Source organism: Dictyostelium discoideum (genome assembly GCF_000004695.1).
Source record: "Dictyostelium discoideum AX4 chromosome 1 chromosome, whole genome shotgun sequence".
Taxonomy (NCBI): domain Eukaryota; phylum Evosea; class Eumycetozoa; order Dictyosteliales; family Dictyosteliaceae; genus Dictyostelium; species Dictyostelium discoideum.
In genome coordinates, this window is record NC_007087.3 from 3,298,570 (window position 1) to 3,310,419 (window position 11,850).

General features: G+C 22.7%; 5 protein-coding genes across 5 annotated transcripts in view; 1 reads left to right on the forward strand and 4 right to left on the reverse strand.

Moving 5' to 3' along the window:
- Window positions 1-191: 191 nt before the first annotated feature.
- On the forward strand, window positions 192-397 carry DDB_G0270608 (hypothetical protein; the record flags this gene model as incomplete). The annotated part of the gene is made up of 2 exons (XM_641088.1): window positions 192-299; window positions 338-397. 2 exons carry the CDS (start codon window positions 192-194, stop codon window positions 395-397), a joined length of 168 nt encoding a protein of 55 aa, XP_646180.1.
- Window positions 398-1,054: 657 nt separating this feature from the next.
- On the reverse strand, window positions 1,055-1,628 carry DDB_G0270610 (hypothetical protein; the record flags this gene model as incomplete). Its single annotated transcript, XM_641089.1, has 2 exons — window positions 1,055-1,395; window positions 1,616-1,628. The coding sequence occupies 2 exons, from the start codon at window positions 1,626-1,628 to the stop codon at window positions 1,055-1,057; spliced, it is 354 nt and encodes a 117-aa protein (XP_646181.1).
- A 1,033-nt stretch (window positions 1,629-2,661) lies between these two features.
- On the reverse strand, window positions 2,662-6,876 carry DDB_G0269678 (hypothetical protein; the record flags this gene model as incomplete). Its single annotated transcript, XM_641090.1, has 1 exon — window positions 2,662-6,876. One exon carries the CDS (start codon window positions 6,874-6,876, stop codon window positions 2,662-2,664), a length of 4,215 nt encoding a protein of 1,404 aa, XP_646182.1.
- A 342-nt stretch (window positions 6,877-7,218) lies between these two features.
- Window positions 7,219-9,996, reverse strand: DDB_G0269680 (hypothetical protein; the record flags this gene model as incomplete). Its single annotated transcript, XM_641091.1, has 1 exon — window positions 7,219-9,996. The coding sequence occupies one exon, from the start codon at window positions 9,994-9,996 to the stop codon at window positions 7,219-7,221; it is 2,778 nt and encodes a 925-aa protein (XP_646183.1).
- A 1,094-nt stretch (window positions 9,997-11,090) lies between these two features.
- The window catches only part of atxn2 (hypothetical protein), a gene marked incomplete at both ends in the record, with an annotated part of 3,405 nt that continues 2,645 nt past the window's right edge, over window positions 11,091-11,850 (reverse strand). Inside the window, one exon of the mRNA XM_641092.1 lies at window positions 11,091-11,850. This exon is cut by the window's right edge and continues 1,724 nt beyond it. Within this exon, the coding sequence (XP_646184.1) occupies window positions 11,091-11,850 (760 nt within the window).

Genomic DNA, 11,850 nt, shown 5'->3' on the forward strand with positions numbered 1-11,850 from the left:
CAAATTATAGAACAACCTCAAAAAACATTATGTGAACAACAACAAATAAAAGAAATTTAAAATAAACTCCATAAAAATATCGATTTAAAATCATTTTATCCATTTTTTTTTAAAAAAAAATTGTTTTTATGGTAAAAAAAAAAAATAAACACCTCATTAAACTCCCAATTATTTCAAATAAAATATCAAAAATGAAAATTACATTAAAATTAACATTGATTTTAAATATTTTCATATTGTTATTGTCATTTTGTAAGACTTTTAATTTTTTTGTTTTAATTATTTTTGTTTTGGTTTTGGTTTTTTTTTTTTTTTTTTTTTTATTATTATAATTTAGTTTACAATTTTGAAAATATCTTTTTTTTTTTCTTTTTTTTTTTATTTTAAAGTCTTATAAAATGAAATTACAAATTTATAGTTTGTAAATTGAATTTTTTTAAACTAATTAATATTTTTTCCCCAAGTTTGGTTTAAAATTCAATGAAATTTGATTATTAGATATTTCTCGTCATCTATCATTTTTTTTTTTTTTAAAATATTTTTTTTTTTTTTCAGATTAGTTTTTTTTTTTAAAACAAAAAATCAATTTTTTTTTTTATTAAAAATAAACATTAAAATATAACCTAATAATCTCTTAAATCTTATTTTATTTTATGATACACCATAAAAGATTTTTTTTTTGTCTAATAAAAATCAAAATATAAGAGCAAGGAAAAAGATTTTAATGGTATTAATAATTACTTTTTATGATAATTTAACAATTTTAATTTCTTTTGGAAATTAAAAATATTAATTTCTTTACTTTTTTTTTTTTTTTTTTTTTTTTAAAAAATAAAAAAATTAATATGATAAGATTTTTATTTTTAAAAGATTTTAAAAGATTTTTGGGTAATTTATTTATTTATTATTAAAAATTGTTTTTTTTCTAATCAATTTTTTTTTTTTTTTTTTTTTTTTTTTTTTTTTTTTTTTTTTTTTTTTTATTTACATATAGATTTTTAATTTTTTATTATTATATTGTTTTTTTATTATTATTTTTTTATTTATGCTTTTTTTACCACCATGGTTTATCTTTTTTAAATTTAGATAATTCATCAGTTTCGAATAAATAATATGGACGTCCTGGTATCTTTTGGTTGTATGTCCAATCATTTGTAAACATATCATAATTTTTTTTATATTTTTCACTATTACATTTTTCCATATTACTAATTGTTTCATTATTTTTAATTATATTATTTGATTCATCTGATATTGAGTTATGATTAAAATTACTATTTGATGTCGATGCATCGTCATTTGCACAGCCAACATTGTCATCACTTTCAGTTATATTTTTTAAATTAATTTCTATTATAGAGTCATCATTTTTTAAATCTATAGATTTATGTTCAACTATATAAAATTAATATCAAAATAAAATCAAATTATATTAATTAATTATCGATCAAATATAATAATAAAATAGATAAAATCGATAAAAATGTAAAACATAAAAAAATAATTATTATTATAAATTATTATTATTATTTAAAAAATTGATTAAGATTAAAAACAATATTTTTTTTTTTTTTTTTTTTTAGATTTGATATTGTGCGATTTAAAATTAACTTACTAATAATTGTCATTTTTTTTTTTTTTTTTTTTTTCCCTTATTATTATTTATTTAAAATTTACTTTATATTAAAAAATGTTAAAATTACTAAAATATTTTTTAATTAATTAAAAAATTAAGAATTAAAAAATATAATTAAAAAATAATTAAAAATTATATAAAAAAAAAAAAAAAAAAAAATTTAATAACTAAAAAATATTAAAAAAAAACAATTAAAAAAATAAATAAAAAAAAACAAATTATAATATATTTAAAATACTATTTTTATTTATGAATATATATATTTATTTTTTAAATTATTTTGTCACTCCCACACAAAAAATTCACACACTCACCTTTTATTTGTACATTTCACCCACTCCCACACACAAAAATTTTCTTTTTATTGCTGGTGGATTGTAAAAAATTGAAAAATAACCATACTCATGATAGTAGGTGTGTTTCAACATTACTTTTTCTCATTAAATATTGTGTGTGTTTAATGATTAATCATACAATAGATTCGAATTTAACACCCTCTGGTTATTTTTTTTATTTTTTTTTATTTTTTTTTTTTTTTTATATAATTATATTTTTTGACTTTATTAATAAAAAAAAATAAATGGGATGGTGTTATATTTTTTTTTGGTAATTTTTTTCTATATTTAATATTATTATTTTTTTTATTTAAAAATATTATTTTCCTTTTTTATTTTATTGAGACCAAAATTAGAACCACCGTTTTTAATTGATGTTCCCAATCTTGGTTAATATATTATATATATAAATAAATATATATAAAAATTAAACTAGATACTCAATACTTTTATGAGATATATCAGTTAACCTATTTATTTCAAACTCCCCATTCCATGAAATTTTAAATATAAATAATAACAATAATTTATTTTACAACTGTTTTTTTTCTTTTATTTTTTTTCTTTTTATTTTTTTTTTTATAATTGATATTTTTTTACAACAATTATTATAAGAATGGTTTTAAGAATGGTTTTTTATTTTTATTTTTATTTTTATTTTTATTTATTATTATTATTATTTTTTTTTTTTTAATTTGTAACATTCATTGGTGGTACTTGTAAATATTCAACATGTTTTTCAATTGAAATTTCTAAACCATTTGTATCTATTTCAGTATCAAAAATTTCAACAGATTCTAAACCATCAACTTTTCCAATAATCTCTTGTAATTTATTTTTTGTTACAGTACAATGATCTTTGGTGATTAAAATCATGAATCCACCACCACCAGCACCAGCCAAAGAATAACCATAAGTATAATCTTTGACAAGGTTAAATATTTGAACTATCCTTGTTGGTTCAGAACCAACAGCCATGGCTTTCTTTTGATTCCAATATTGTAATAAACAGGAACCAATCTCTTTGATATCACCTCTAATTAAAGCTTCCTTCATTGTTTTAGTGGTTTGAATGAGTGCTTCAGTATTTGAGAGAATCTCTTGAGTTTTAGCATACCATCTTCTAATTACATCTTGTAAAAGATCTCTTGCCAATCTTGTTCTACCAGTGTAAATTAATAATAAATGATCATTTATGGTTTGAATGGTTTGATCCGACATTGGTAATTGATTGGCAGTTACCATGATTTTATCTGATTTGCTATGGAATCTTGTACAGGAACCCTCTTTGAAGCCACCTAAAACACCACCAATTTGATCTTGCCAACCACCACCAGTTGTTAACATTTGTTCAACTTTTAGCACAGCATGGAATAAATGTTGATCAGAGTATTTATAACCATAAGCATAGGCCATTGCAGTTATAAGACCAGCTGCCAATATACTTGAAGTGCCTAAACCTGAACCAGTTGGTAAATCTGAACTTGAGGTTACTTCCATACCACCACCTAAACTCTCCAATTGTTGTTTCAAAGTTTTACAAACTACAACACATGCTGTAGTGGTTGAGGTTGTAATAGTTTTTGCTTTTCTACCATCGACAGAACTGACATTATTGAAATTAATGCCATCACCATAATCGATTAAACCCAATTGAAGGAAACATGATTTTAACAATGATCCAGGAGCATGTGGTTGATCATAATCCATTAGATCATTTAATGAACGACAAATGATTGAATCACCAGTTTGACCAACACGAAATATTAACACTGGTTCATCCAATCTTCTAACACGTGCTTCAATTGATTTCTTACCACGAATACGAATTGCAGCATTTAAAACCACACCACCATGTTCATAACAAATTGGAGGTGTATCTGTCCAACCACCTGCTAAATCGATTCTAACTGGTAAAGAAACACAAATCCAATCTTTTGTTGTTGTTGTTGTTGTCGTTGGACTATTTGATGGATCTAATGGTTTCAATTCAGTTGGACAAGTATCAACTATATTTTTAATAACGATTTGACCAGCACCTTCATAATGTCTAGCAACACGTATCATGCTTTCATAAGAGGTTAACCATTTTCTACGTTCCTTTATCAAAGAGAGGAAACCTTTTCTTTCATCATGATTTCTAAAATAATTGAATGACTTTTCAAATTGACTATTTCTAGCTGGACCAGAACGTAAACCACCTTGATTATTAACATAGATTGCCAATGTATCAGAGATACATGATAATAATCTACCAGTATATTGTAATGGACATGATAATGAAATTCGATCCAATGTTTCCAATGCTTTACTTAATGGAATATTACATTCTGACCATTTCTTTACAAATGGTAAAATCGATTGATCAATACCTTGAACTAATATATGTTCAATTTCCATTGAATCAACTTGAAATGATATCTCTCTTCTCCACTTAAATCCTGCTTCAATATCACCTTCAATCATCCATTTACTTGAATATTCTGATGCTCCTGTTGTAAATGATGTTGTACATGGTTTAATTCTTTCTGAATTTGAAATTATATTATCAACTAAATTATTTGTATTAAAACTATAACAATTTTCATTACTATTATTTAAATTATTATTATTATTATTATTATTATTATTATTATTATTATTATTATTATTATTATTAATATCAATATTATTATCATTATCATTATTATTATTAATATTATTATTAATATTATTATTATTATTATTAATATTATTATTATTATTATTATTACAATTGTTTGAATTTGAATTTTCAACAATTAAAACACCATCACCAACTTTATTTTCACTTAATTGTTGAACTTGTTGTTTAACTTCTAATTGAGTATAATCTAATAGATAAGATTCACCAATGATATCAGCAACAGAGATACGTTTTGAAGATCTCCAACGACCAATTACAGATAATGGTGGTGATTCTTTATTTTGAATCCAAAGTGAAGCTTCATACATTTTTTCATCTTGATCATTGACAATAATTGGAAAAAGTCTTGCAGTTCTAAGTATTTTAGGTACACCTTTTGACCAAAGTTCATCGGGTGATACACCACTTGATAGTAAGAATTCTTCCCAATTTCTATTTGCAATTCTCGCAGTTGGATCATTATAGAAAGAGTTTAAATCATCTTCAATGCCTAATACTATTAATGCTTTTGGTGATTCAGAGATTGAATGTTTGATTTTAATTGATTTTAAACGAATTTCATTTACCATCATATTTGAATGAATATGAAAAGTTTCAAACAATGATTTTACACCGAAAACAATTGAACGTTCACCAATTGACCAATTACCAGTGAGTATAGAATCATAGATCACTGTGGTATCAAATGATTTACCTTTACCCATAAGAATACTATTTACAATGATACCTTTAACCGAATCTTGACAATCAATGAATGAATGCATCTTTTTTGAAATTATACTTTTTTCACCACTTGCACCAACACCAATATTTGAATTAATGAAATTTAAATAATCGGTTGGATTCTTTAAATAATAATAGGTTCCTTTAATTTTAATTGATCTAATTGGTGTTGTTCTAAATGAATCCCAAACCACTTTTCTTGCCTTTCTAACCAACGATTTGTGAGAACCATAGAAATAAGGTTGATTTAAATAACTTTCAAAAGTTTCATTCTTTGTCATTGAACATAGAATGTCAGGGAAAACACCAAATTTTAAAAGTTGTGAACCCGAGTCAACACCCAAATAAGTGCATGAATCCAATGGTGATGTATTATGAAGATACAATAGTTTCTCTGTGGTTTTCTCACAAAAGAATATGATACCAGTATAAATTGAAGCAGTATCATCATTCTTTGAAATGAATCCATTTACTTGTAAATACTCCTTTGGTTTCTTATAGGCAATCTCTAAGATTTCACCAGTCTCTTCATTAATTTTACACATACCATGATTTGTATAATAATCGGGGCCAACATTCATTGTGATCACAGATACACCCGATTGTTTCCAAAGTGTTTTACTCTTTAGATTTGAATCTTCTCTATTGAAAAATATTAAAGATTCAGTACTTGAAACCATAAAACCTGATTGTAAATTCAATACAATATCATTTAAATTTGATAATAAAATATCAATTGGATAAACTGGTTCATCACCGACATATTTCTTATTTGACTTTTCATTTTTATTTTGACCATCTTGTTGTTGTTTATTTTGATTCTGGTGATGTTTAATAATATCAATATTTTTTAAAGGCATCATTGAGAATGATTTTGTACATAAATTTACTAATGGTGCATGTTGATGTATACCACCATTTAAAAGTAATAAAATTCTTTTATTCTTTAAAATATCAACATCTAAATAACTTTTACCTGATAGTGCACTTAACTTTTCAGTTATTACAAATAATGAATTTATCATTGATGATCCACTTCCAACTTTTGTATAATGAGGTTTATGTAAATTCTCTTCATTTTCATCAATTTCATCACCATTATCATCAATATTATTTTTAATACCATGATTATGATATATTTTATGTTTTTCATTTTTATTATTATTATTATTATCATTTTTATTTTTATTATTACTTGATTGATACTGTAATGGAATTTCACCAAATGTCTCTTGTTCTTCTTCATCATCAATTTCTTCTTGTGATTTTGATCTTCTTTTTGTTTTCATTGGTCTATAACCAGTATTTATGTATGGATCAGGTATTGATATTAAAAATGTTTTCTTTGAAATTATACCTTCATTTTGTCTATTTTGTAATTCTTTTAAAAACTCTTCAGCATGTTCATATTTTGGTGCTGTCACTGCTATAGCATCCCAATAAATATCTTCTTCTCCATTTTCATTTAAATTTTTATTCTCTCCAATATAATTATGTTGATAACTATGAAAATTCATTTTATTATAAAATCAACACATATGTTTATAAATAAATTTAAATAAATATAAAATTAATTTTATAATAATTTTTTTTTTTTTTTTTTTTTTATTATTATTATTATTATTATTATTATTATTATTATTATTATTATTATTATTATTATTATTATTATTATTAAATATGTTTTGTTTTGAGTGTGTTGGTGTTAATTATAAATGAAAAAAATTAAAAAAAAAAATTCAAAAAATTTAATTCAAAAAATTAATAATAAAAAATTTAATTTGAAAATGAAATTTCAAATAAAAATAAAAATAAAAAAAATAAAAAAGTAGAATATGTATTTGGAGGAGTGTCCAAAATTATTTATTTAATTTAACTTTTAAAGATTCTAAATAATTTTTTAAATTTGAAACACTTAGATCTTGTGATAATAATAAACTATATGTATCCATTTGTTCTAAAGTATTTGAATTAATACTATTATTATTAATATTGTTTATAATATTATTATTATTATTATCATCATCATCATTATCAATTGATTTAATTTGATTTGAAAATTCATTCCATTGTTTTTTTGTTGAAAAAGTTAAACTTTGAACTGGTTGAATATTTAAAGCTACATCATGGTAAATGATGATCTCACCAAAAAAAGTAACATAAATAAAACAATTCTTTCTTGTACCTTTACTCAATGAATAAGAACCAGATGTGAATGCACAAACTCTATCTCCAAATTTATATGATATTACGTCTCTTTTCTTTGGATCCATAATTAATGTTAAACCATCCCAACCACAACAAACCATATAATCATCATTATTATTATTATTATTTAAATTTGCACTACCATTACTACTATTACTATTACTACTACTATTTAACAATTGTTGTTGAGATTGTTGTTGTCTTGGGAATCTAATAGCTTGTAAAGAGATTAATTGACCACTACCCATTTCATTAATTTCCATTCTCCAAACTATACCTTTTCCAATTCTTTGTAATCTTAAAACACCATCTAATGTTGCAATTGCAACTAAACTACTTTTATTATTTTCATCATTATTTTCATCATTCATTGTTATTGGACAACTAATATTTGTAATGATTTCAGTTCTCTTTTTTCTACTTGCAACAATACCACCATTATTATTACTATTATTGATATTATTATTATTATTATTATTATTATTATTATTATTATTATTATTATTATGAGAATCAATTACATTTGTTGCGAATGAGTTTGTACTTTCCATTGAATTTGATACTGGTATTGAATTTGAATTACTATCATTTCCACTACTTGAATTTTGAAAACCACCACCACTATTACCTCCATTGAAATTATTATTGCTATTATTATTTTTATTATTGTTATTATTTTTAATGTAAAATGTATCTATACTAGTACCTTCTTTATGTAAAACACCTTTTTTATTTAAAATGATATAATTTGTACCTTCACATAAACCAACGATTAATATATTCTCACCCATCTCTTTCGCTAATACCAATGAACCAATTTGACCTGGTAATTGCCATTTATTCTTTAAATTTAATACTAATTTACTATTACTATTATTAATACTATCTTGAGAATCAACCAATTGATCTTGTTGATTACCACTATTATTATTATTATTATTATTATTATTATTATTATTATTATTATTATTATTATTATTATTATTATTATTATTATTATTATTATTATTATTATTATTATTATTATTATTATTACTATTTATATTGCTATTGATAGTAATATTACTATTATTATTATTATTATTATTACTATTATTATTATTAATATTATTATTATTATTATTATTATTATTATTATTATTATTATTATTATTATTATTATTATTACTATTATTAATCTCAATATCTTGGCTTGTATTTATATTTTTAGCATCTTTTATTAAAGAGAAAGAGAATAAAGTATGATCATAGGTACCAATAATCAATTCATTTTGACCATCATCATCTATATCTCCAATTAAAATTGAACTTGCATTTGGTGGTAATCTTTGAGTTAATATTGGTATTAATAAACTACCTTCTTCACTATTATTATTATTATTGGCACTATTATTATTGCTACTATTATTATTATTACCATTATTATTATTATTATTGCTACTATTATTATTATTGTTGCTATTATTATTGTTATTATTATTATTAGGAGATAAAATTAAATTTGGAGAAGATGACGAAGATGAATTTATATCATTTTCATTATTTTGTTGATCAACATTACTTGTTACAATATCAGGACTATCAACAAGTGGACTATTTAATGATACTGTATTATTATTATTATTATTTTCATCACCATTATTGGATTTTCTTATTAAATCAGCATTATCATTATTTGAAGGTGCTGGATTAATTGATGAAGAAGAATTTGATAATGTTTCAACAGTACCTGTATAATTTTCATCAACTATTATATTATTAGGTGATAATAATTGTTGATGTGATGTTGAATCATTTAAATTATTTCCACTATTATTATTACTATTATTATTATTATTATTATTATTATTATTATTATTATTATTACCATTACTATTACTATCAATTTCATTATTATTATTATTATTAATAATAATATTACTATTATTATTATTATTGGGATCAATTTCTTTTTGTTGAATTTGATCTTGTTGTTGTTGTTGTTGTTGTTGTTGTTGTTGTTGTTGTTGTTGTTGTTGTTGTTGTTGTTGTTGTTGTTGTTGTTGTTGTTGTTGTTGTTGTTGTTGTAATTGTTGTAATTGTTGTAATTGTTGTTGTTCTTGCAATTCTTGTTGTTCACAAATATCATATATATTACAAACACCTTCAGAAGAAATGACAACTATTAATTTTCTACCACAATTACCTAAATCACCAACAGCAATACAACTAATTGAACCTAAATTATGGGCGACTTTCCATGGTTTCTCTGATATACCCTTGAAAATTGCTAAATTTCCTTCCAAACTACCAACTATTAATTCGTTATCGCCATCATTATCAACATCAGCCAACGATAATGCTCTTCTGAAAATATTACCTTTCCATGATAGTACTAATCTTTCTGTTAATGAAATATGTCTAATACTATTTGAATTATTAGAATTCATTGCTACCTATTAACTTTTCATTAACAAAATTTATATGTGATTATGAAAAAAAAAAAAAATAAAAAAAAAAAACAAAATGAAAAAAATCTTATGTACTTTGAAAATTAATAAAAAAAAAAAAAAAATTTAAAAAACACCCTTCCTTTTTTATTTTTAATAATAATTATTTTCAAATAGCCTTTTTTAGACCAAATCCCATTAAAAAAAATTAAGAATTTATTTTGGTATAAAAGGTCCAATTTTTTTATTTTATTTATATGGACAGTCTCAAAAAAATTACCTTTAATAAATAAAATTAAAAATTTAAAAATTAAAAAAAAAAAAAAATAAAAAAATAATTAATCTAACATTTTTTTATTTAATCTGGTCCATTATTTGATTTTTTTTAATTCAAAAGGAATTTGGATATTGTAAAAAGGAATCTACCAAATTTGAACCATAAAAAAACTCAAAATGATTTTTAAATTAACAAATTTTTAATTTATTTGGTGTATAAATGTTTGATTAAATTTTACCAATTAAATCAAATAAATTTTTTTAAAATATATTCCTTCTCATTGTTCCTAAAAATGGAAATACAAAAAATCTTAAAAAATGTTCTAAAATTAAAATTAAAATTAAATTAAAAAAAAAAAAAAAAAGAAAATCTATGGATGATTAAATTGTTTTCAAAATAAATATATTATCACAATCGGATGTGATAAAATTAAACTATTTATTAATTATTAGGGAGAGGGAAGATTTTTTTTTTTCCAGAACTTTTAATGATATTTGATTATTATTATTATTATTTTATTATTATTTGTTTATTTATTATTATTATTATTTTATTATTATTATCAGTATTATTATTATTTTTATTTTTATTATTTTTATTATTATTATTATTATTATTATTATTATTATTATTATTATTATTATTATTATTATTATTATTATTATTATTATTTTTATTATTATTATTATTATTATTATTATTTGTGCTATTATTATTTTTTATTTTTATTAATATTATAATTTATTTATTATTTATTATTATTTATTTATTTATTATTTTTTAATTATAATTTTTTTTTTTTTTTTTTTTTTTTTTTTTAATGATATTGATTTTCATTTGGATGGTAACCTCTTGGTGGGTGAGTCATATAAGAATAAGGTGGAACTTGTTGATTTAAACGATTTGAAGGAGAATCTTGTTGTGGTGAATTTTGAGATACAACTTGACCTTGTTGTGGAATTATCATTGGTTGCACTTGAGGATAACCTTGTGGTGGTGGTTGATAAAATCTTTTATTACCACCTTGAATACCTTGGGGTGGCATTGGGTATTGAGGATGTGGTACGGCATAAGGTGGGTGAGCACCTTGGAATACAAATGGTTGATTGGGTGGACCATTTGAGATGACTAAATTAGCACCGGGTGGAATACCTTGAATGAATTGTGGTGGTGGTTGTTGTTGTTGTTGTTGTGGTTGTTGTTGTGGTGGTAGATGGCCACCTCTTTGGACACCCATTGGACCTCCAGGTTGACCAGTTTGTTGTTGTTGTTGCTGTTGTTGTTGATACATTGTTTTTGGAGCACCGCCTGCAGATGGTTGAACTACACCGCCCTGTGGCTGTACGATACCTTGAGGTTGAACGATACCTTGTGGTTGAACGACACCACCGCCACCTGGTTGTAAAGAACCTGGTGGTTTCATTGTGTGTACATTTACACCAGGTGGTACTTGTTGTAATTGTGGTGGTACCATATGATGATGTGGTTGTAATTGTGGATGACCTTGTTGTGAATAAAATTGTGGATTGAATTGAAGTTGTGGAGGTGGTTGATGACCAACCATATGATGATGTGCT